This window comes from Fundulus heteroclitus, chromosome 18, assembly GCF_011125445.2.
Source record: "Fundulus heteroclitus isolate FHET01 chromosome 18, MU-UCD_Fhet_4.1, whole genome shotgun sequence".
In the NCBI taxonomy this organism is placed as follows: Eukaryota; Metazoa; Chordata; class Actinopteri; order Cyprinodontiformes; family Fundulidae; genus Fundulus; species Fundulus heteroclitus.
The window spans coordinates 30,797,820-30,824,344 of NC_046378.1; the positions used below are offsets into that span (position 1 = coordinate 30,797,820).

Below are 26,525 nucleotides of genomic sequence, written 5' to 3' on the forward strand. Positions count from 1 at the left end.
TCCGTAGTTGAAGATGTTTCGCTTCCTCTCCCGGAAGCTTTCTCAATTCAAAAAGACTGGAGTAATGTGGAGTAACAAGCTTTATACCATTGGCCAACAAAGGCCTTGCAATAGCTTAGCCATTGCCTTTTGCCTTTGTTGGACAATGGTATAAAGCTTTGTTTTTTACTTTTTTTTTTTTAGAATGACCATGACCTGGATGACTGAGAATCTTCACCAGCAAACATGCTAGATGGAAATCACAGTTTTCCTTCGGAGTCTATGAGTAATTGTGTCTCGCAAAGACTTTGTTTGTAGTCCATAAATAATAGGATTTAAATTAGCAGGCACAACATGAAATAAAATATATGCAATCTTCCTTAAATCCGGATAATTTGGGAATCGATGTAATATAATAGTTAGGGACCCTGACCAGAGCATAATGAGATAAAGAACGAGGTGGCTTGTGCAGGTTTGCAGCGCTTTGCTATTCAGCTCCTTGTTTTTCTTCATCCAGCAGATGAGAGCTATTCTGATGTAAGTAGCAGTGATGCCTCCAATTGAACAGGTAAAACACAGCACAGTGAAAAACAGGCCATACAAGTTGTTAATGGACACATCTTCACAAGAAAGCTTGAACAGCGACGCGTTGTCACAGAACGCATTTTGGATAAGGGATCTGCAACGAGGCAACCTCACTGTCAGACCTATGAGGACAGACACCAGCAGTATGGACACCCCCCAGGCAGTTGCAGACAGACTGATCACTGTCCTATTTGTCATGATGGTGCTGTACCGCAAAGGGTGGCAGATTGCTACATATCTGTCGATTGCCATGATGACAAGAATCATGTGCGATGCAGATCCAAAGGTGTGGCTGTGAAAAGCCTGAAGCAAACACTGGTTGTAGGTGATGAAGCGTTTGGTGGAAAGGACATGAGCCATCAGCTGAGGCAGCAGGACAGTGTTGCCGATCAGGTCATTCACAGACAGGTTACAGAAAAGAAAGTACATGGGTTGATGCAAACTCTTTTCCTTTATGATGAGTGTAAGGACACAAATGTTAGAAAAGAGCAGAGTGGAATAGACAAACAGAAGCAAGAAAAACAGAGGGTACGTGAACTCTGGAGCTATTTCAAATCCTTCGATTTCCAGAATATCAGTCAGAATTGAAGCATTTTCCCCCATTTTTTCACGTGACGAAAAATCTATAAAAAAAATGACATTGCAACAAATTAATGTACATTAACTTACTGTGCACTGACAAACATGAAACATGTGTTTGTAAGTACTTAACATAACACTAAAATTGTGTTTTAAATTACTTTTATAGTATTGAATGTATTTTTATTCAGTTGGAACGCCTGTTTGGAAATAAATATAATATGTCATGCCTCATCAATTACTTTACCAATATATATTAGAAACAAAAACACACAGAAGATGAAGCTGTATTCAAGTGTCCCGAGGAATCTCAAATTGAACTCAAGTGAAAATATTAACCAAAAGAAATATACTTACCTTTGTTGAACATAAGTACCGGAGGTACTCTAGAAAACTTCCAGCCTGCTGACACCAGACTGAGGAACGACTGGAATGATAAATACCTTACTGGGTAAGGAGCAATTCCCAAGTTAATTAGGTTTTCTTTTTTCTTTTTGGGTTAGTAGAGCTGGATTATTTCCAGCCTGTAAGTGACAAGAGTTTCCTCACATTTACAGATGAGGAATACTTTCAATGTAAGTTATTTCTTCCAACATTAACAAACTTTGGGCTCCAAAATGATGGCATCAGAGTAGAAAGCCACAAAAAATCTTTTTAAGAAATTTAAGAAAAATTACAATAAAATGTAAAACAGACACGTAAAACACGTAACAAAAGGAAACATTTCCTCTATCTCTTCAGTCATTTCTGGATCTGCTGGATTTGTGGTTGCAGCAAAGGCAAGAATGACATGTTAGTAAAACAGGTGCAAATTAGGCACAAATGAATCAAAACATCTGTGCAAAGCATGTGCAAAAATTTTTAAATTGAATAAGTAGCACTGCTTTGTGAATTTTGCTATTAGAATTTAAAAATGGCGTGTGAAAAACTAATTCAAGGCTGGGGATGAATTAACAAATCGGACACCAGTAAAACTTCTTAATCTAATTTAATTTTGCTTACATTATAAGGTCGCAAGTGGAAGAGGATTAAACAGTTTTATTTGATGTCCCAAAACATTGGAAAAGTTCAAACTGTTTGCAGAGTATGTAGCAAAGGCCATGTAGTACTCCTTAAACACCCTTCCGATGTTGATTCAGATAAGTAAAAAAATATTTATACATAAACACATGCAATTAATTTAAAATAAAAGTATCCATTATGAAATATGTTGACTAAATGCTGTTAAAACTATTAGAGTTATACAAGCAGGGTGATCAATAAATTCTGGTCACCTTTTTTTACTCAAAATAGGAACAAGAAGTTCTCTAGAAAACCTCTAATCTATGGAATAATTGGAGAAATCTAGATGCAGATTGAGCAGATAGTCTCTGTACAATATGAGCCCAAAGAGAAACTGAATTGCTTCGAAAACATCAAGTGAGTAAAAGCTTGTTCAAGGCTGGGGAAAATTCAACAAATCAGACTGACTAACATTAATAAATCAAGTTTTGTTTGAGTTCCAAGCATGAAGCAGAGGAAATTGTTAATTATTGTTTGATGTCCACAAACACAAAATATTAAAACTCTTCACAGACTACAGTATGTAGCAAAGACAAAACAAGATAAAAACCCTGAATCATAAAATCTGTATATGCCTAAAATTTTGTTGAAAAGCTGCTATTCATTCATTTATACTACTAACACAAGATGCATTCTAAAATCCATAAACTATTATTAATTAAAGTGTAACTCACCCCAATATCAACCATTTTTGCCGATAAACTGTTCAAATGGGCCTAAAGGTACTAATTTTGTTACTGTGATATTTTTAAGATTTTCTATGTGAACTGGAATGAAATTATGACATCAACAGTATCATTTATACAGGTGCAACTTGTAACTTTTAATGAGTTCATGATGCCAAAGTGGGCCAATGTACAAACGAGTTTGACACCCCTGGCCTACATGATAGCAAAAATCATGTCAATGCAGGAAGAATAAGTTGTTGGAGACGTTCATAAATGATGTAGACACAGGTATAAGCACCCACTTAAATGGATTGCAAATCTTGCAGATTTTATTGCAAATAGATACAGAAGTGTGAGGGGGAGAGGCTGAGGCATTTCAAACTTTACACTTATGTATTCACTAATCATGTAAACACAGGGGCTTGGTAGTATGCTCATTTACTGCAGTTTAGACTGCAAAAAAACAAGAAGCTCACCTGCAAAACTCACCTGAACATCTGATTGATAATTATGCCATGATGACAAGGTGAAGTCTCCATGGCATCCTCCTGATCGAGCACATTTGCAACAGTTCACTGCCTCTGTCCACATAACAGGATTTATTATTTAGACAATAATTTAATTAATAATTAAATAAGTAATTAGTAAAAACTAATTTACTCACTATGAAGCCATATATAGTGCAATGTGCCAAACTCCTCAGCGGGCTTTTGATTAGAATATAGGAAATATTTGGTAAACAGGGCCACCACACTGCAATGATGGTGGTTAATCCCATTGCACATATGATAATTACATTAAGTGTGTGTTCCTCCTGTTAACATAATCAAATTCATACAATGAGGATGCTTTTATTGCAATTTTTGTGCAGCTGTTGCTCCGATTGCTTTGGGTCTGAGTCTCAATGCAAATTACGGTTTAATATTGTCCTTTCCACTTGCATTGGATGGTACTTTTATGAAGCTGGATGACATCTGGATAATTTCATTCCTCACATCTGTCATGGCTTGGCTCAGGGATAATTGTCACAGACCTGATTGGTCTGCCAGCTTAGAGCTGTGCTGTGCTCTAAGCAGTGGCGGTTCTAGACCAAATTTACCAGGGGGGCCAAGGTGGGGCCAGTGTTTTTTCACAGGGGCACAAAACAAAAAAAATGAAATTATAAAATGGCAATATTTAACTGTGTAATAATATTAAGCGAGCCACTTGTGGTTTTGGAACTGCAGGTTTCAGACCCCTGATCTAGCAGTTGAAAAGTTGCCCCCAGCTCAATACGGCTAAAGCTAAACGAGAAACATCTTAATTTTTAAATCCTTCTAAGAGTAAAACTGTATAGGTAAAAAATAAAATTGGTCAAAGTAACCAATCAGTTATGGTTTCTTTGCCATTGCAAATAATTATGAGAAGTGTATATAATGTTATGTCTTTAGTACAGGGGCCATAACAGGGGCCAGGACCATTTCTACAGGGGCATGGGCCCCTGTTGGCCCCTGTCTATGTCAGGATGCAGCTTATTGGCTGCATGCTGAGCCTCTCTCCCTCTCTCTTGTTCCTGCGCAGCCTGATCAGTTTCACCTGGCAGGCTGCAATTAACCCACAACTGCTTCCACCTGTTCCCACCGCTTTATCAGACTCACCTCTTTCTGTTCCCGTCGCCGGTCCATAGCGTTCACTCCCGCTCAGTCCCTGCCAGTTTTTCTTGTCAGCTCCGTTCGTACCCGTCAGCCTGAAGACTCCGTTCACCTGGTCATGTTACAGTCAGCCCATAGACTTTCCGACAGTTTTGTTTCCTCCAGTATTCAGCTCAGACGTTCAGACCTCCACCGCTCGGCTCAGATGTTCAGACCTCCACCGCTCGGCTCAGACGTTCAGACCTCCACCGCTCGGCTCGGACGTTCAGCCCTCCACTGCACGGCTCGGACGTCCTGTGCTCCACTACTCGGCTCTGAGGTTCTGCTCGCCTCTGCTCAGCTCTGATGCTCTGCTCGCCACTGCTCGGCTCTGACGTTCTGCTCGCCTCTACTCGGCTCTGATGATCTGCTCGGCTCTGCTCGGCTCTGATGCTCTGCTCGGCTCCGATGCTCTGCTCGCCTCTGCTCGGCTCTGATGATCTGCTCGCCACTGCTCGACTCTGACGTTCTGCTCGCCTCCGCTCGGCTCTGATGCTCGGCTCCGATGCTCTGCTCGGCTATGACGTTCTGCTCGCCACTGCTCTGCTCGGCTCTGATGCTCTGCGCTCCACGGCTCTGCTCAAATGTCCTGCTCTCCAGTGCTCGGCTCCAGAGTTCCTCCCGGTCAGTCTCTCCACACTCCTCCTGCCAGCCAGCTTCTACACCCTTCACCTCCGTCCGTTGAAAGACTCTGGTCTCATCCTCCATCTTCCAAACTATTCAATAAAACTCACTCATAAGAACTGACTCTGTGTGTGCGTGCTGTGTCCGGGTTCATCCCAGAAAAATATATCATAACATTATGGACCGGCCAAGGGATGAACCCGAGCACGCACAGAGCCTGGTGTAGAAGCTGGTAGGATCTGCCTCGCCTCCGGTTCGTCTCGCCTGGGTCGCAAAGTTGCGACGCCACGCTTCCGTCTCGCCTCGCCTGGGTCGCCGTGCGGCGACGCCTTGCCTCTGTTTCGCCATGGTCGCTGGATTGCGACGTTACGCTTCTGGTTCGTCTGCCGAGGTCGCATCCGCGACGCCCCGCTTCTGACTCTGTTTCCTGGTTCGTCTTTTGCAAGTTCCGCCTCCTACGCTGCGCAGCCGTTAAAGACGGCGCTCCTCGTCGTCGCTGCCCAGCGTTAACTTTTGCTGCTGCCCAGCAGATTCAGACTTTGCTGCCCAGCGCCTTCTGGTTTTTGTTTGGAGTTATTTTTTGGTGTTGTGTTCTAGATCTGCTTTAGTTTCAAGTCTTTTTGTATATTTTTTATTGTTTTAGAAGATTTATTTCCGCCTTCTGTTCTTTGTTTTGGCTCAACCTTAGTTTTTGCTTTACTTAGGATTTTTTGAGATTTATGTTGCTTTTGAGTATTGTGTTTTATTTTGTTGGTTTTGTCCGGGTTTTTGTGTCCCAGGTTTACTCTAGTCGTTCGGGTTTTTTTTTAGTAGTCTAGTTCGGGTTTTGTTCTCCGTCTTCTTGTTTTAGCCATAGCCCTGATTTAGTGTTCTAGGTTCGCCTTAGTCTTCTGAGTTTTGTTTTTGAGTTCCAGTTTTTTATTTTAGACTTCTTGCTTGCTTCTGTACAGATTTCTAGCTTTAGTTATCTAGTTTTTCATTAATTTAGTCGTACTTGCCCTCATCTCCCTGTTCTGTTTCGTTTCATAGTTTTGCTTTAGCTTTTGGTTCCTTTCCTAGTTTACCAGTCTTGTTTTGATTTTTCAGTTTGAGACCCTGTAGTTTCGTTAGCTCTGTAGTCCCTGTCTTGACCCTGTAGTCCCTGTCTAGCCCCCGTAGTTTCAGTCTAGCCCCTGTAATTCCAGTCTAGCCTCTGTAGTTTCTGTCCTAGCCCTGTAGTTCTAGTCTTGTTCTGTATTTGTTTTTTTTTTTTTTGTTTTTTTTTTTTCCCTATTTTTAGTTTTGTTTTGTCCTTATTTTTTCCCCCCTTTAGTATTTAGGTGTCAGGGTTCCTGCGCCATCTGGGTTCCTGCGCTGTATGGGTTCCTGCGTTGGATGGAGTCCAGCGCTCTTAAAGGTCCCTGCGTTCTCTAGGTCCCTGCGCTTTCTAGGTCCCTACACCCTTCTCCTGTTTTCATTGTTTGTTTTGCCCTGTTTAGGTTAGTTTAGTTCCCTTCCGTAGTTGTTTTGTTCTGTCTTGCCCTAGTGTATCTGTGTTGTTCCCCTGTTTAGGCGCGTGCAGGTCGCTGCCAGAGCCCTCCGGCGCACCCATGTCGCCGGCTGAGCCCTCTGGTGGGCCAGACTGTCGCTGCCCTGCGCATGCAGGTTGCCGCCAGAGCCCTCCGGCGCTCCGATGTCGCCGGCTGAGCCCTCTGGTGCGCCAGCCTGTCGCTACCCAGTGCACGCAGGTCGCCGCCAGAGCCCTCCGGTGCTTAAGTCGCTGTCTGTGCCCTCTGGCGCGCCTGGCCTGTTACTGCCTAGCTCACCCTCTTGTTGTTGTTCCCTTGTTTAGGCGCTGCCAGAGCCCTCCGGCGCCCCTATGTCGCCGGCTGAGCCCTCTGGTGCGCCAACCTGTCGCTGCCCAGCGCACGCAGGTCGCTGTCTGTGCCCTCTGGCGCGCTTGGCCTGTTGCTGCCTAGCTCACCCTCTAGTTCCCTGGTGTTTAGGTCCTGTTTTCCTGGCGTTTAGATTTAGTGTTCCCCGGCGTGTTAGGACGCCTTCTGATTCTCGGTTCCCCGGCGTGTTAGGACGCCCTCTAATTCGTGGTTCCCCGGCGTGTTAGGACGCCCTCTTTTCTCGGTTCCTCGGCGTGTTAGTACGCCCTCCGTTCTTGTTCCCTGGTGTTTTAGATATTCCTGTTTCCCTTGTGCCCCGGCGTTCCCTTTGCGCCCCGGCATTCTTCTTCCTCGCGCCCCGGCGTTCTCCCCACGCCCCGGCGTTCTCTTCCCCAAGCCCCGGTGTTTCCCTCACGCCCCGGCGGGTTTTCCCCTGGCGTTTCTGTACACCAGTCGTGTTCCAGCAGGAGTTGTTGAGCCTTGGTGTTTTCGTACGCCTGTTCTTCCCTCTGGCGTTGTCGTACGCTTGCTCTTCCCTCTGGCGTTGTCGTACGCTTGCTCTTCCCTCTGGCGTTGTCGTACGCTTGCTCTTCCCTCTGGCGTTGTCGTACGCCTGTTCTTCCCTCTGGCGTTGTCGTACGCCTGTTCTTCCCTCTGGCGTTAAGTACGCCCGTTCTTCCCTCTGGCGTTGTCGTACGCTTGCTCTTCCCTCTGGCGTTGTCGTACGCTTGCTCTTCCCTCTGGCGTTGTCGTACGCCTGTTCTTCCCTCTGGCGTTGTCGTACGCCTGTTCTTCCCTCTGGCGTTGTCGTACGCCTGTTCTTCCCTCTGGCGTTGTCGTACGCCTGTTCTTCCCTCTGGCGTTGTCGTACGCCTGTTCTTCCCTCTGGCGATGTCGTACGCCTGTTCTTCCCTCTGGCGTTGTCGTACGCTTATTCTTCCCTCTGGCGTTGTCGTACGCCTATCCTTCCCTTTGGCGTTAAGTACGCCTGTTCCTTCCCTTTGGCGTTAAGTACGCCTGTTCCTTCCCTTTGGCGTTAAGTACGCCCGTTCCTTCCCCTTGGCGTTAAGTACGCCCGTTCCTTCCCCTTGGCGTTAAGTACGCCCGTTCCTTCCCCTTGGCGTTAAGTACGCCCGTTCCTTCCCTTTGGCGTTAAGTACGCCCGTTCCTTCCCTTTGGCGTTAAGTACGCCCGTTCCTTCCCTTTGGCGTTAAGTACGCCCGTTCCTTCCCTTTGGCGTTAAGTACGTCCGTTCCTTCCCTTTGGCGTTAAGTACGCCCGTTCCTTCCCTTTGGCGTTAAGTACGCCCGTTCCTTCCCCTTGGCGTTAAGTACGCCCGTTCCTTCCCTTTGGCGTTAAGTACGCCCGTTCCTTCCCTTTGGCGTTAAGTACGCCCGTTCCTTCCCCTTGGCGTTAAGTACGCCCGTTCCTTCCCTTTGGCGTTAAGTACGCCCGTTCCTTCCCTTTGGCGTTAAGTACGCCCGTTCCTTCCCTTAGGCGTTAAGTACGCCCGTTCCATTCCTTTGGCGTTAAGTACGCCCGTTCCTTCCCTTTGGCGTTAAGTACGCCCGTTCCTTCCCTTTGGCGTTAAGTACGCCCGTTCCTTCCCTTTGGCGTTAAGTACGCCCGTTCTTTCCCCTTGGCGTTTTGTACGCCCGTTCTTTTCCTTTGGCGTTAAGTACGTCCGTTCTTCCCTCTTGGCGTTTTCGTACGCCTATATTTTCCCCTTGACGCTGTCATGCGTCCGTTTCGCCTCGGCGTTTCCCTCACGCCCCGGCGATCTCGCTCCTTGGGCCCCAGCGCTCCTCTCACGCTTCGGCGTTGTTTCTCCTTGGCGTTTCCACACGCCCGTTCCTTCCCCTTGGCGTTTCCATACGCCCGTTCCTTCCCTTTTGGCGTTTTCATACGCCCGATCCTTCCCTTTTTGGCGTTTCCATACGCCCGATCCTTCCCTTTTTGGCGTTTCCATACGCCCGATCCTTTCCTTGTGGCGTTGTGTACGCCCGTTCTTTCCCTTTTGGCGCTGTGTTGCGCCCGTTCCTTCCCTTTGGCGCTGTGTTGCGCCCGTTCCTTCCCTTTGGCGCTGTGTTGCGCTCGCTCTTTCCCCAGCGCTGCCAAGCACTCGCTTTTTCCCCCGGCGCAGTCAAGCGTTCGTGCCTTTCCCTGATGTGCCGCCCCCTGATTGTGCTTTGGCACATCAGTGTTCTCTTGCTCCTTGGTTCCTCGTGTTCTCTGGCCCCTTTGGTTCCCCGTGTTCTCTGGCCCCTTTTGTGTTTGCAGGCTCTTTGGTCCCTCAGAGTTCGGTTTCGACTCTTGCCCGCCTTCCTGGGCCCCCTCCACCCGCCCGGCGTGGGGATTCTGGGCCGTCCGGTGTCCGGCCTTGGGGGGGGGGTACTGTCAGGATGCAGCTTATTGGCTGCATGCTGAGCCTCTCTCCCTCTCTCTTGTTCCTGCGCAGCCTGATCAGTTTCACCTGGCAGGCTGCAATTAACCCACAACTGCTTCCACCTGTTCCCACCGCTTTATCAGACTCACCTCTTTCTGTTCCCGTCGCCGGTCCATAGCGTTCACTCCCGCTCAGTCCCTGCCAGTTTTTCTTGTCAGCTCCGTTCGTACCCGTCAGCCTGAAGACTCCGTTCACCTGGTCATGTTACAGTCAGCCCATAGACTTTCCGACAGTTTTGTTTCCTCCAGTATTCAGCTCAGACGTTCAGACCTCCACCGCTCGGCTCAGATGTTCAGACCTCCACCGCTCGGCTCAGACGTTCAGACCTCCACCGCTCGGCTCGGACGTTCAGCCCTCCACTGCACGGCTCGGACGTCCTGTGCTCCACTACTCGGCTCTGAGGTTCTGCTCGCCTCTGCTCAGCTCTGATGCTCTGCTCGCCACTGCTCGGCTCTGACGTTCTGCTCGCCTCTACTCGGCTCTGATGATCTGCTCGGCTCTGCTCGGCTCTGATGCTCTGCTCGGCTCCGATGCTCTGCTCGCCTCTGCTCGGCTCTGATGATCTGCTCGCCACTGCTCGACTCTGACGTTCTGCTCGCCTCCGCTCGGCTCTGATGCTCGGCTCCGATGCTCTGCTCGGCTATGACGTTCTGCTCGCCACTGCTCTGCTCGGCTCTGATGCTCTGCGCTCCACGGCTCTGCTCAAATGTCCTGCTCTCCAGTGCTCGGCTCCAGAGTTCCTCCCGGTCAGTCTCTCCACACTCCTCCTGCCAGCCAGCTTCTACACCCTTCACCTCCGTCCGTTGAAAGACTCTGGTCTCATCCTCCATCTTCCAAACTATTCAATAAAACTCACTCATAAGAACTGACTCTGTGTGTGCGTGCTGTGTCCGGGTTCATCCCAGAAAAATATATCATAACAGTCTAGAACCGCCCCTGGCTCCAAGACCACAAGCAGCTCGGAGCACGCCTCTGACATGTGGTGGTCTCATAAAAAAGATGTGGGTTACATTGATGATCGTTGAATTTTTTGTGGGAAAAATGACTCAACTGCTTCTAATTATTTAGATTTTCACATTCCCAGAAACACAGGTTAAGGAGGAGGCGTAGCAACTGACTTATTAATTTGTCCAAGGCCAATTAATAACTACATTTCTTTTGAACGTTTAACCCTTACCTTCCCTCATCTACACTGCAAAGCAATAAAACCACTTCTGTTTGTTGTTTTGTATTGTCCACCAGACCCTTACTGTCAGCTTTTAGATAAATTCAATCTGATTTAATGTTAAATACTGACAAGGTCATTACAATGGGGGATTTTGACATTTATATTGACACTGAATGTGAAAGCCTTAATGTAACTTTTAAAACTATCCTGGACTCAATTGGTTTTGCTCAACAGTGCTGCCTTCATAAATCCCACTTTTACAACTTCACCATCTTTGAAAGCGTTTTTACGCTTGGCAAGAACATTGCTGACTCAATACGATACAGTAGTTGCAGCCATACCCTTGGTGTTGGATCAAGTGAAAAGTGACTGTTGCGCTGCTAGCTGGTTTTTCAGCTCCAGCACTTTGTGGGCTTGTAGAGCACCTTCAGCGGGAAAATCTGTGTTTGTGGATTGTCTTAAAATGTCTCTCCAAGTTCCCCTTTTTAGGTGCCACACTACAAATATGACAAATTGTCTTTGAGTTGGAAAAATACAAAAGAGTAGTCCTCCTCCTAATTCTGGATGAAAATGAAAGTTCTTCATTGGGAGCAGACCCAGAGGAAGACCCAGGACATGCTGGAGAGACTATCTACAGATGAAGAAAAGGATGGATGGATGGATGGATGGATGGACGGATATTCTCATGGCCTCAGATAATGCACTGGTGTCTCTACTTGTCCTGTTAGATCTCAGTGGTGCATTTGTTATAGTTGATCACAATATTATGTTAAAAATCCTTGAATGTGTTGTAGGGATTAAATAGAAAGCATTGGGCTTGTTTGAATCTTATTTGTCCGACAAATAAAATCTTCAAACTCCAGGGTTGCTTGTGGAGTACCACAGGATTTGGTTCTTGGGCTAATTCTCTTTATTTACGATTGGTAAAATGGTCAGCATGGGATTATTTTCCACTGTTATGCTGATATGCTGACACGTAATTTAAAACCCATAGTAAAGAGGTTTAAAGGGTTTCCATTGACCATAATTATCTTATAAATTATATAGCTTGCCCTCTCTCACACAGTTAAACCCTGTTTCTCTCCTAGAAATAATTATTGGGTGAGCTTTTACTGCAACTAACTATGCTGTCTTTCACCCTCTTGACCAGAAAACTGTCTCAGGGTCTATCTGCTTAACAAGCTTCGTTCCTGGACAAGGCCACCTATGAAGCTAGGCTGCCATTACCCTCTCTAACATAGATAGTACTCCTGGATCAGTGATTCTGTGTTCCTTTTGTGTCTCTGCTCTGTCTTTTGTAACCCCGAGTTGGTCGTGGCAGATGGCCATTCACACTGAACCTTGTTCTGGTTGAGGTTTCTTTCTGTTAAAAGGGGAGTTTTCCTCTCCACTGTCGCAACATGCAAAAGTTTCCGAGCACATTACGCATTGTCAAAGAATCCAATAGATGTACAAACATTCATTCACTTCCCATTGTCAAATCAACAATGACACATCCTAACACTTGCATGAAAAAGGAAATATGTTGTATTGTATGTAAAATATTGGAATTTATGGATTTATGGATATTTCAATCATGTCTCAAAAGGACCCACACTCACTCAAACATGAACCAACACCCTAGCCCTTTTTAGGCCATCTACGGTGGAAACTGCAGATGCATGTATAGCAAACTTCTTGCATCACAAACAAACCTAATGTTCTGCAATTGGACACAAACTATCCTCATTTCTCAGTAAGATTTATTGATTCATATCCAATAAAAATACATCAGAATAGGTCAAGGATCATCAAATCATCTTCAGGTTTCTAAGGTCCATTTCTCTGGGGTTTAATTCCTAATGTCCCAACTGTGCTTTTGTGGTCTTTACTCCCAGTGGACTACTGTGACCACTCCAGTGTTTTGTTTCAATTACTGCTGCAATGCTGCTGGTACAAACAAACAAACAAACAAACATATATGCTCTTATTAATCTTATTAATTAATTTATCTGCCAATGTCATCATTACATGCATTTACTAAATAACACACTAGGATGTTAGTTTCAAAAGTTGTCTCACTTCCCAACTTCCCAACTGTTTTACATGCTGCCTCCCAGGTGCATTGTTGGACAACATCCCTTAGAGGGAAATGACATTGACATTAGATGGAGGCAGGAGGTGGTTGATATTTGTCCAGGGATTAATTATTTTGTGAGACAGTTAATAACAATAATGTAATGACATCCCAAAGGGGCTCATTATTAAGAGTGCTTTGACAGAGTAACGAGACAACGGATTGATGCAATTGTTTCCATTTTGAAATGTATTAAATTGCAAATGCTTTACAGTTTGCTTTAAGTTTTTCATTAACTATAATTAAAAAAAACATTAAAATATGGTTAATATAGATTAGGTTTGGCGATAACTGAATTGAAAAATACTTAGATTTCTAAATTTGATGTAGCATATTTTGAATAATGCTGCAGATAACAATGTTGCCTTGCAGCAGGAGGTTTCTTGGGTTCCAATACCTTTTTTTGTCGAGTTTGCATATTGTACAGCTACATGTCTGGGCTTTCTCCTTGTATTCTGGCTTTCTCCCACAGTCCAAAAACATGTCTGGTAATTTAACAGGATACTCTATTTTACTTTATGTGTGAGCGGGTGCACGATTGGCCTATCCTGTTTTTCTCCGTGTTGCCCAGTGATGGACTATTGACATTTCAATGGTGTACCCCACCCTTCTCCCACTGACTACTGAAAAAAGGCTACCATCCAACGTCCCACAAAACAAACCTGCAATGGTTAAGCAGACACATAAAATAGATATATTTTGTTTGATCAACTTTTGACTAAACAGATTTGTTCCCACTAAATGCTGGACATTTATTGACTTCTTTTCCAGTGCTGGGTCAGTCGTTACTCATATTTAACCAATAAAATAAAACAAAATAAATTAAAACAATTGACAATTAGGCAAGGCAAAATTATTTGTATAGCACATTTCAGTAACAAGACAATTCAAAATGCTGTACATGAACAGAATAAAGAACACTAATCAGACATTAGTTTCCAGATTAAGACTGTAACAGAATACTTTTACTGTCAGAAATCACAATACAACAACAACAATAATATTATTAGTATTATTATTATCATCAATAATAATAATAATAATACTTTAATTTATAACACACTACATTTACAAAAAATCCTAAAGTGCTACAGTCAGTAAAAAAACCAATATAGCCTAATAAAAAAGGAACAAAGAGATGCAGATAAAATACACCAGTAAAAGTTGTGAGTGCAATAAAAGCAAAGATTATATAGAGATTAGTGGAAACTTTAGATTTTTATCCAGGTTACAACAATATTGAGTCTATCTTCACTATTTCTATGTTATATTTTGTTATTTCATTTGTAGAATTGCTAAAAAAAAAAAAAAAAAAAAAAAAGCATAAATACTATAGTGCTCATCCATGCTTTTGTTATTGTTATTAGTAGCTGAGGAGGCCACTGTCAGTCATGGACACAGAGTTGATGCAGAGGGCCAGGATAAGGCCAGTCCTGTCTCCTTGACTCACATGACGAGTCTGAGAAACATGAAAAAAGCAGAGAGTTACCGAAGCTCAGAATGACAAAAGTGTATTTTAATGTATGTAAAGTTAAGACTCTAAAACATCCATCCATCTATTATCTAACACGTCTATCCCTGTTGGGGTCGCGAGGGGTGCTGGTGCCTATCTCCAGCTGTCAATGGGCAAGAGGCGGGGTACACCCTTGACAGGTCGCCAGTATATGAGACAAAAATTAAGCATTTGAAAGAGGTGGAGGCTTGTGGAGATCAATTTAACCTCATTGGCTGATTTATTTGGCAATGGATGTGGCCAGACAAAATCGCGAGTCAAACAGCTGTAATGATTAATGGGATATATTCAATATTATAGAAAACAGGACTTCCTAAGAGGTTGACCTCTGTGATCTGCTGGTTGTTTGATGAATCAAACATAAATGCTCCTTGTGTCCTGAGTAATAGGTCTTGTCACATTTAAATGCAGAATTGCATGATTAGTAACGTGGAAACATATTAAGGAAACATGAAAAGTAGCTGGGGATCCAGACAGGATGCTCCCTGCAAGCAAATGAGCTCTAAAGGCAGATTTCACAAAAATAACTTTCGGTCACTATTAAGTGAACTTACTCAAAATGATTAAGTTCATAGACTTGTGCAAATCTAATGTGTACAACTTGCACATACATAAAATGTTCAACATTTTTTTTTGAGGCAACGACTTTGCATACTTTTTTTAAAGCCCCAGTGTGTAAGATTTTCACACTGGCACACCATCTAATGGTGTGCTAAAAGAATTACAAATGACTTCAGCGTAATAGCTACTATGGAGGCCTCAGAGTACAATAAGTGTGACAACATAAACATGTCCCCCATGTATTAGCTAATGCTAAAAGCTACAATTATCGTTTAAAATGAATGCTCTACATTCGTCTTTGCTTGTTTTCTTCTCCTGCTAGGGAAAAGTTTGTCCCCTTTCGGCTTTTGAAATCAGAAATAACAACGCATCATGGCGTCTCCCAGTGGGTGCAGCGACACCTGTGTATTTATAAACTACGTTATGAGAACGCTTTAATTTTTGATGTGAAGTTATCAGTTCTTGATTTTTGCTAATTAAAAGCCAAATTAGTTACACACTGTCCCTTTAAAAAAATAACACAAACTTTGTTCAAGTTGAAGTAAAGTCGAAGAAACAGAGGAGTTGGTTAAATCACTGCGCTTGCTTTTTGGAAACGTTGCAAGCTCCCTGGTTCAAATCCAACCGGCTGCCTCTTTGGGTCTCTGAGCAATACCCTTAGCCCTGAAATGCTCTCTGGGTGCTACATAGCAGTCCACTGCTTGATAGGGGATGTGTTAAATGCGAGGACATATTTTGTTGGAATGACAAAGATTATTACAAAAGGGAACATATGGACAATCTTGTTGATGAGCTGGACTTTCTCTCCAGCTGCTGGTGTCTGCATAAGAAAATGTACACTGCAAAAACGGATCTAAAAATAAGTAAAATGTTCTTAAAATGTGGGTTTTTGTCCTAATTAATGTCATCTGCCAATGGAATAAGTATTTTGATCCATAAAATAAGATAATTAGACATCCAGCACTTGAGATAAGATGATGGAGATCAGTTCTTCCTATTTCAAGTGCAAAAGTCTTATTCCATTGGCAGATAATCTTATTTACATGCTCAAATCAAGGACAGATACACTCATTTTAATTTTTTTTTAACTTATTTTTAGTTCCGTTTTTGCAGTGTAACAAATAGGCAGGGATTTCAAACTGAAGGACAGAGGACACTGTCCCTCTTTTAAGACTGCATTGCAATAGAGTACAATAAATACAATCATCTAATCATACTTTATGTATTGTTGATGCTGTCCATAGTGCCCTTAATTGGCACGGTGGAGATCTCTTCAGGACACTTAGAAAAGTGACTTCAAACTGTGAAGGTCAAATTAGATTGGACAATCTCAACAAACCACCTATTTACATCTACAGAGTGTTTCAAGGCAAAGATATCGTGCTCAGTGGGTAGAAACTCTAATCATCAAGATCTAAGTCATGCTTAAACAAAAGAATAAAATGGAAACATGTATAGTGTCTATTAAAAAGGGGAAATTCTTACAAATTATTCATGGATTATTTCAAGTTCAAGTTCTAAACTAGCAAACAAAATATTTGTATGTACAGCATTATTTGTTCACTAATGGCATTAATGGCAATTGCATACACTGTTTCTTCCTGCTTTAGGGTCAAACATGTTCACCATCTATGAAACACAATCTGATGAAAAAGCATCCAGTTAAACTCAGTGTAATGTCATTATGATGACCTTTTGAAAAGCCAGGAACAAATCTGTAACTGACAAATATTCAAATTGAAATTGAAATTGAAACATTCAGGTAGCTTCCGATTTTAGAGCAGATATACCGTACATGTTCAGTTACATAGATGGTTTACTCCTAACCTGAACAGGAAGCCTCAAATGTGAATCATGTTGGTTTTTGTAAGTAACATTAAACCATCCATATTTGGGTGGTTTAGTGTTAATATAGGGAGGACTCCTACTGTGACATCAGGCAGATTTTTAAATATTTTTTTAATGGATCATGAATCTGGTGACATATACATATTTTGCTATGTTCTTGGAGTTTTTTTTTTATTCTATGGATGAGAATTTTTGAGACACATAGATGGTTAACTATTAATCTGTACAAAAATTAGACGATTATAATGGACTGTTTTATTTTGTATATCTTATGGTTATTGAAAATATTACCATGTTTATGGGGTTTCAACTTTGAGATTCCATATGAAATGCAAAATAAATCTTTTGATCAACATATATACAAACTAAGATCAGGGAAAAAAAATATCCTTTTATATATCAGCCCTGTTTTCCAGGCTTTATTTAAAAAAAATAAAACTGAATATTTTAAAGAAGTATTATTAGATATGTTTAAAGATGATAATATAGCCTTAAAGCTCTTAAAATGTTTTGTCTAAATGCATGTGATTAAATGTACAGACATTCTAGGGCATCAACAAGATGATCCAAATATTCCCATTTAAAATAATATTTGTCACTCCAACAAAATTTGTCCTTGTATGTAACACATGACTTATTGAGTGTTGATCTGCTGTGCAGTACACAGGGAAATTTGCGGGGCAAAGGGTATCAATCATAGACCCAAAGAGGCAGTCTGTTTGAACCAGGGAACCTGCAGCATTCCCAGAAAGCAAGACATAAAATTCCACATAAAATATGGAATGGAAACTAAGCTGTATAGGCTATCAGGACAGAAATCGTCCTTGAATAATAGCTTCAAAAATTATTAGAATGGTGTTTTATACACTGGGCAGGCTCTAAAATGGTAATCCAGCTGTGAGGTTCCTAAAATATGTTTTGTCTGATTGCATGTGAAAAATAGTCTTTCTCTTCTGGGTGTTTTTATTTTGAAAGCAACTCGAAACTGCATGCAAACTGAAGTATTCTCTCAGTTGGACAGTCTACCTGATTCAGTTAAGTATCCCAACTAATTGCACTATCTTCTGCTAACTGTACTACTCTACTGCCAAATCTGCAATGCTTTTAAGTTTATTAGCAAACATACGAATAGAAGTTAGCCGCTACAGCTAGCTCCTTTCCAAAACCAGGCACTCAGCAGCTACTTCCTACAGGCTTGACTTCGACCAATAATCGAGAAACTGAGAAGGTGACTTTGTTCCAAAAATCAAGCCCTCTGTTTTTACATTTCCAGCTGCACAGTCGACCAGGTGGAAAAGTGGAAAAAGAGGGGATGGATAAAAAAAGGCTGGTGGGAACAGTTGGGGGAGAAAGTCCCACAGGGATGCGTTAAAGGTGAAACTCAGTGTTTCCGAATTAAAAGGACGGTAAAATAATTTGCAAAAAAGATTATGTTTGAGGGAAAAAATTAAGAGTTCAAGAAAAAGTTATGATTGAAAATTAGTAGTTCAAATAAAATAAAAATAAATAAAAATCCCTTGCAATAAATGCACAAAGAATTTATAAATAGTTCAAGAAAAATTAATGATTAAAAATTATTTAAATAAAATTGTTCATTAAAGCAAAGATATTAAATACAGCAGTTAAATATTGAATTAGAAATATGTATTTGCTGCTGATTAATTGATCAATTATTAAATAAATGTCTCCTTCGTATTATTTTGTTGAATTCAGTGACACTAAATTTTATATTTTTAGCTACGTTTTGGCCCTGTATTTATTTTAATGAGGTATTTATTTATTTCTGTATGTTTTATAAATTATGGCAGGTTTGGTCCTCCATAGAGTTCAACTTTCCCACATGAAATCCTGACTTTAGTGGAATCTGAAGGGTCTGTTACTTTTTCTAATGAGAAAGTTGAAAATTTCCACATGTGAGCTCAAATGGATGCAAATTAAAACTACATCCTTCAATAAATGATGTTATGGTGTTGAAGACTTGTGCTACTGCCTTGAGTAGTAGCACACTTCTTGAGTAAGTACTTGGAAAAGTACTTACTCATGTGCTGCTTGTGATAAAAAGTTTTAGAACTGCTGAACTAAAGCACTTCAATCTTCATGTTATTGTTTACCTGCAAAGCCACTCTAATCCCTGAGGTGAAAGACGATGGAAACAAGCAAAGGAGAAACAATAAAGCAAGCCATGTGGAGCAGTTATCAGCAGTCCAGCCTGCAGTTCATTGAAACATGAGTTGTGCCAACTGTGACTTCCGTAGATTTTGGCTTGATTTTCAATAATGGGTGTTGATGATTCTTTCTCAATCAATCTAATTTAAAATGGAAAACAACTCATTTGGAATGAGTTCTCAACTAACCCTGGAGACATTTTTTATTCCACCTGGAGGAAAGTATCCAATATTTTTGTTTGGCCTAACCATTTATTTGTTTGGCATGTCCTGCAATCTGACTCTGATGTCTTTGATAATTCTGAAGGAGAACCTTCACAAACCCATGTATTTTATCCTGATTAGTCTGCCCCTCAATGATTTAATAGGGATAACTGCTATGCTACCAAAAATACTTTCAGATATTGTTACAGAGACTCATGAAGTTTCCTATCCTCTATGTGTTCTACAAGCTTTCCTTCTGCACATGTGCGCTGGGGGAATCCTGTTTGTTCTTGCTGCAATGGCCTTTGATCGTTACATTGCCATCTGTATGCCACTACGCTATAGTTCTGTGATGACCCCAAGAATTGTTGCTCTTATTAATTGCATGGTTTGGGGTTTTGACTTTGTCTTCATCCTTTCACTATTTTCTCTTCAGTCAAGGCTTCCCAGGTGCAGATCTGTTATACTGAACGTATTTTGTGACAACCCATCTCTTGTGAAGCTCACATGTGGAAATACAACTATTAATAACATAATTGGGCTTTTTAACACAGCTTTCATACAGGTTCTGAGTATGTCTATTCAGGCATATTCTTATTTTAAAATTCTAATTGCATGTTTGAGTAGGAAGCAGTCTGACACAAAGGCAAAAGCAGTCAACACATGTGTTGCACAGTTGGTTATACTTGTCATTTTTGAGATTGCAGGAACTTTCACAGTTTTATCACATAGGTTCAAAAATATTTCTCCTGACTTACAAAAGGTAATGGGTATGCTAATGTTTCTTTTACCACCACTTATCAATCCTATTGTGTATGGCCTGTATACCAGTGAAATACGCAGAACTTTCCTGAGCATCTTCAAGGGCAGACTATCCTGAGTTTCACTCAGATCCCAATACACAACAATGCAGTTCTTTACAATGATAAAAAGGGATGATTCAATTAGTATCTTGTGGGCAATATACATCACTGACAACAAGAAAGACACTTAAATGATCTTGATGAAAAATTATTTTCTTGTGCTTTTATTTTTTTAATTTCTGTGTATGTAAAAGCTGTTTTCGTTTAAGCCTCTATTGGATTAGGCATTTTAAGGGGAGTACCAATAACTTGTTGCAACAGTGACAGCCTAAAAGGACACCGGCATCAATATTTGATCAACATTAAAAGTTACTTTGCTTACAATTTACAATCGTCATTGATAGTATGAATAGAAGTGTGTTTTATAGAAATAAAAGTGAAAATGGTGACCAATTAGACTTTTTTTCTACTGTTTTAATACATGTTTTTCTTTTTTTTTACTGGCTGTGTACATTCTTATGAGTTGTTTTTCTCCATACTTTAACATATCAGACCTATAAATATTGCTTCATGCTAAACTCCTTAAATGGACCAAATATATTTTTTGACGTCGTTATAATGGTTTTTGCTTTTGTTTTTCATATACTGTAAAATAAACTGTGCATTTTAAACAAACTAATGTGAATGAACAATTTGTCAGACAATGCAAAATAAAATCCAACTTTCTAAAACAAAGTTTATCATCTATGTTTTCTAATACAAAGTTCACTTCTTTTGAGGTTAAACTATGTCCTGCAGCTCATAGCACATTTGAAGTTATAGTAAGTCAAAATCACTTATATCTGAATTCACATTTTCAGAATAATGCCTCCTTGACTCAGTCTGTTTTCACCAACTAATGTTATTACAAGTAAACCTCCTGAAACACTAGTTTTAGCACTGAAAAAATTGTGAATTTTGTTAAAGAAACGAAATAGCTCTAACTTTTATTTTTCCAATCATTGTTGGTGATTAACACATTTTTACCAGCGATTACTGTAGTTTAGTATTTTTTATTTTCTGCTTTGCTAGACAGAACAAAATGTGGAACAACTACTAACTGCACTGTGGTATTGTCTATTCTAAATAACCAAATACAAATGTTTGTATTAAATCTGGACATTATAGATAGACCTTCCGAACTTTAGCAATCACCTCACCTCAAGTCTATTTACTCAATAAAAAAAAAATAAAAAAAAAATATCACTGAACATGTAAGGATTAGAGTGCTGCACATTGATAGAGCCGGTAGCACTGTTGCCCTGCTGCAAGAAGGTTCTGGGTTCAAATCCCTGCCTGCAGTTTGCCTGTTTGCCCTGTGCATTTGTGGGGTCTCTGGGGACCGATCAGTTTCTAAAATACCCTTAGATGTGCATGATGGGCACTAACCCCCATTTAAGTTACATAAAAATATGGATGGATTCTAGTATTAGTGCAAATAAGGTATTTTTCTTCCTGTAGAGAACACAAACATCTAAAAGAAATAAAGTCATAATGTATGCTGACACAAAGTCACACTACTGAGGGCAGTCCTCTAAATATTTAGCTATTTTAACATAAAATATACAAAAACATCTTTTAGGAATGCACTGAGAATTGTGCTGTTGACTGGAATTAGTCGTTTTTGGGCTTGATAGACCCTGTATGGTGACTGTCCAGTCAAAAATCCAATCTGAGAAAGTACCAAAGATTGAGCAAATATTTAAAGGAAATTGCGTTTTCTGCTGCTTAAGAGTTACCCTTTAAAATTAACATGATGTAATACGTCAGACAATAAATTATGTTTTTTTTTCCCCCAGGACTGAATAAATGAGGAGCTGGTTGAATAAGTAAATAAATAATGTTATGGTGATGTGACATCATTTATGTTTATGCTGATTGTTTATGGTTATCATTTATAGTGATTTAATATTCAAGCCAGGCACTGTGTTGCATTAGAAAAGCTTTGTTAATAATAAACTGAACAGACAGAAAAAAAAAATAACATTTTCTGGCAAACACCGAGGAGTCTGGCAGTGACAAGCTGGATGTTCAGAGCAGGAGGTGATTTGTAGAGACTGGAATCAGCTCTGTAAGGCAGGTGTGTGTCCTACATGGGAGGACAGAGACAAGCAGAAATATCCGTACGGCTAGGCGAGGTTCATGGTTGAGATATCAGTCCAAGTTGGGTCCAGAAAAGAGAAGGCTGGGTAGATGTCTGACAAGGGCTTGGCAGAGACGGAATAACCTACGAAGATGTGGTCATGGCCAGAACAGACAGGGGAATCCACTGGAAATCTGCTGACTCTAGGCTTTCAATAGTCTGGCACTGCCTATCTGTTGAAGTGTGGTATATATAGGCAGATGAACAGGTGCAGATGATGAGCTTGATTGAACTGCCACGGCAGGCAGCCAACAGGTACATAAGACAATCTTGAATGGAGCAGTGCACAAGTAACGTGGCAGCAAGCAGACAGACAGGCCAGAACATGGCACAGGAAGTCTAATCTAAGTACAGAGAAGTTGCTCTGTTTTATCTGGTTAAGGCTTTTAGCTTCCGTCTACTGTGAAACATGCTACATTTTGAAGTTTCGACGTTAAGGATCTACATTGTCTGAAAAATAACCACAGTGTCTGTTGTTTTAGTAATGCTAACTAATCATGCATTTTGCTAATATAATATGCCAATACCAGAGAAAAATGTCAAGTTCGTAATCATTTTGTCTTTGTTTACTGGTAAAACCCTGGATTAGCTTAAAACGGGTGTTTGAAATCAGAAACAAAGTTATGATTAGTACATGAGTGGGAGCTGTATGTTGAGGCAGACTTGACCAGAAGCTGTATGAAATTGATTTGAAATTTAATTTAATCAGAAGCTGTATGCAAAAGCAGACTTAACCAGAAGCCACAGGTGAATTCCTAGTGAAGCAGAAGGAGGCAAGAAGAATCCAGGAGAAACCTTTACCAGGAGACAATGTTCCCCCTAATTTTTCATGTCTGAGCATACACACAAACTCCCTGATCTTTCACTTGACCCCCATGAGCAACATCGCATGTGCACTTTGAGGCTACATTTTGCCTGTCCAAAACCTGAGATTAAAACAAATTGCATGGGTCACTAAAAGATTCAAAGTAATTTATTTTAGATTACTTAGTTCAGATACAACTGATTTAGTCCGATACCATGAAAAAGACAATAATCTTAATTTTTTTAAGAGCTTTATTTCAGAGTATGGATCCTCCTTAGGAAGAACTGAGGGACATGTTCTGTACATCTTTCAGAGTACAAATTTTATTGTCATTAAATTATTTACATTTTCTGCAGTGAGATTTAGCACAAGCAGTACCACATGCTTGTGCAGTCTCACTTCTATCAGTCTGTTCCAGGGCAGCTGTGGCTACAATTTAGCTCACCGAAGTTAGGGCGTGAATGTGTGCATGAATAGGTGAATGACCAGTGTAAACCACTTTGGGGTCATCAGACTTGATAAAGCGCTGTTCAAGTACAAGTCATTTACCAAGCCATACATATACTGCTGTAGATCTCAGGCATGCGCCCATATAGAAAAGTATATACAGAGTTGCTTTTCAAAAACGGAGGTAGAACAAGAAGGCTGGTCAGAAACCAGCAGAAGCTGTGCACTGCAAAGGATTTCAACTGCAACTGCTAATTCCAGCAGAGCAGCAGCGCTCCAGGAACAATTTTATGAAGCGGCAAAGTAGAAATTGGTTGAAAAATGACACTTAAGGCCTTAGATAAGCAGATTCCACTCAACCACACAATCAGCTGACATGCAGCAGGGCCTCGCTTCAGAAAGCTAGGTTAGTGGATATTCAGACTAATTTCTGGGGTAAATTCCTGCATACCCTTGCTTATGCATTTTAGAAAGGTCAGAAGCCTTGACCCTGAGTCAAATTATGGCAACAAATTACTCCGTGAAACAACTCTGCAACCAAGCAAAGTTGTTTGGGCAAACTGTGAGTTTCTCCTTCTTATTAGCTGAGATCTGCACAAAGAAGTGTCGGGTAAGGCGTGTCCTTTTCTGGAGGAGCCTATATGCTGGAACACAAATTCGCCACAGAAATGTCTGTCAGGAGAGGCTGATCAGACCACGATTAAATGTCTTTATATGTTTGGATTAATATATTATCAAGCGTTACCGTTTTCCGCCGCTGACAATGATTTATTTCAATATTCTCATCCACACATGTTTTTTTTTAACACAAAGAGCAGACGCTCTCAGTTCTGAACAATTTCTTTGTGCTGCTCTTTGTTTTTATGCCAACATCAGCTTTTTCATAACACAGAAAATCTTACAGAGGCAGCTGTATGTTGCGCTGTCATGAACGTTACTGTTGCACTCAGCTATTGATGAGTTTAATGGTGTTCCATAGTCAGAGACCATAGTCAGAGATTAATAAAAGAAGGCAGGGAAAGTGACGAGAAGACACTGAGGAACAATACATGCAGCGGGACTGTTACGACCCCTCCCCAAGACAACAAAAGGGAAGTTCTGGCACTGGGTGTAACACAAAACAATCAGTAATCCTCGTCAGTAGATGTTAATAAAAAAGGTTTATTTATAATGTAGGTAGAATTACAGAAGTGCAACACAGGGAAGCTTTAAGCTTCAGGGTCTCCAAGGCCAAAACAACAAACAACCCCCCCCCCACTGTAAGTATAAAATAAAAAGAAAACACTTGCTAGGGGAGAACAGAAAAGTACAAAACCTAAACTCCCTGGCTATCCACAAAACAGGAGAAAACAGTTAAACAAAAAGGCAGAGAACCCCTACCAGCTTCCACTGTCAAAAGAAAAAAAACAAATGTTAGTTAGACATTTGGGTTGCTCACAGAATGCTCACAGCCAAAACCATTTAAGGGTTCTTACAAACAGTTGGGTTGCAAACAAGATCACTTCAGATCAAGGCCCAAGGAAAGAATCGAGGGGTCTGGCATCTCTGGTGTGAAGCTCTTTATGGAGTGGCTGACGATCTCCAACACATTGCACCTGTGGCAGCCAGGTAGAACTAAAACACAAAGAGAGCTCTCTCATGAAGAGAGCCCCTAGAGGTCAGTGACCGTAACAGGGACAAGATGAGACGTTTTTGCAGGGAGTTGGATGAGTGAGGCAGGTACAAGTAGGGAGAGTGCCAGGTGAGCAGAGTTGAGACTAAATGGCTGCAGCAGCAGGTGAAGCTGATTAAGGTGCTGAGTGGTGACTGGGATGGTGACTGTAGCGCATGTATAGTGGAAATAAACAGTCCAAAAACATAAATAAAACCCCCAAATTGTGACATATGGAATCTTTAAACATAATTCTTGTTTTTGGTTTGTTCTGCCATGGTCTGATATTGCTTGGAGTGTTAGTACAACATTAATAGGGGACACTAATGTTAAATAATTAACAGAAATAGTTACATTAATAAAAATCAGTTGCGCTAAATGTTATTGATTTTTATTTAGTAAATCCATCCATTCATCCATCCATCCTTTTCCGCTTGTCAGGGTCGCTTATCTGCTTGCCGATCTCCCGCTCCATCTTCCCCTCATTTGTGAACAAGACCCCAAGATACTTAAACTCCTCCACTAGGGGCAGTACATCCTCCCCAACCTGGAAAAGGCACTCTACCCTTTCCCGGCTCAAGACCATGGTCTCGGATTTGGAGGCACTAATTCTCATCCCGGCCGCTTCACACTCGGCTGCGAACCGCTCCAGTGAAAGCTGTAGATCACGCCTTGATGAAGCCAATAGAACCACATCATCCACGAATAGCAGAGACGCGATCCTAAGGCCACCAAAACAGATCCCCTCAACACCTTGGCTGCACCTAGAAATTCTGTCCATAAAAGTTATGAACAGAATCGGTGACAAAGGGCAACCTTGGCGGAGTCCAACTCTCACTGGAAACGAGTCCGACTTACTGCCAGCAATGCGGACCAGACTCTGACACCGGTCGCACAGAGACCTGACAGCCCTTAATAAAGGGCCCAGTACTCCATACTCCCGGAGTACCCCCCACAGGACCCCCCGAGAGACACGGTTGAATGCTTTCTTCGAATCCACAAAACGCATGTAGACTGGTTGGGCAAACTCCCATGCACCCTCCAGGATCCTGCTGAGGGTGTAGAGCTGATCCAGTGTTCTATTGCCAGGATGAAAACCACATTGCTCTTCCTGAATCCGAGATTCAACTATCCGACGGACCCTCCTTTCCAGAACCCCGGAATAGACCTTACCAGGGAGGCTTAAGATTGTGATTCCGCTGTAGTTGGGACACACCCTCTGGTCCCCCTTTTTAAATAGAGGGACCACCAACCCAGTCTGCCAATCCAGGGGAACTGCCCCTGGATGTCTACACAATGTTGCAAAGTCACATCAACCAACAGAGCCCCACAACATCCAGAGCGATAAGGCACCAGGGTGAATCTCATTTACCCCCAGGGTCTTGCCACCAATGAGCTTTTTAACCACATCGGGGACCTCAGCACCAGAGAAGGGAGAACCCGACCCGGAGTCCCAAGGCTCTGCTTCCTCAATGGAAGACGTGTTGGTGGGATTAGGGGGATCTTCAAAGTATGCCGCCCACCAACACACAACGTCCCAGTCGAAGTCAGGAGCACACCACCCCCGCTATAAAC

The 26,525-nt window shown here is 41.8% G+C and overlaps 2 protein-coding genes across 2 annotated transcripts; one reads left to right on the top strand and one right to left on the bottom strand.

Annotated features, from left to right (window-relative positions):
- Positions 1 to 228: 228 nt before the first annotated feature.
- On the bottom strand, positions 229 to 1,167 carry LOC118566729 (olfactory receptor 13H1-like). Its single transcript, XM_036149977.1, has one exon. The coding sequence runs from the start codon at positions 1,165 to 1,167 to the stop codon at positions 229 to 231; it is 939 nt and encodes a 312-aa protein (XP_036005870.1).
- A 17,741-nt stretch (positions 1,168 to 18,908) lies between these two features.
- On the top strand, positions 18,909 to 20,600 carry LOC105924106 (olfactory receptor 52J3). The gene has a single exon (XM_012859996.3). It carries the CDS (start codon positions 19,010 to 19,012, stop codon positions 19,940 to 19,942), a length of 933 nt encoding a protein of 310 aa, XP_012715450.1. The 5' UTR covers positions 18,909 to 19,009; the 3' UTR covers positions 19,943 to 20,600.
- The last annotated feature ends 5,925 nt before the right edge of the window (positions 20,601 to 26,525 follow it).

Excerpts from the sequence above, each read along its gene's own strand:
- LOC118566729 (XM_036149977.1), bottom strand. The coding sequence starts at position 1,167 with ATGGGGGAAAATGCTTCAATTCTGACTGATATTCTGGAAATCGAAGGA.
- LOC105924106 (XM_012859996.3), top strand. The coding sequence starts at position 19,010 with ATGGAAAACAACTCATTTGGAATGAGTTCTCAACTAACCCTGGAGACA.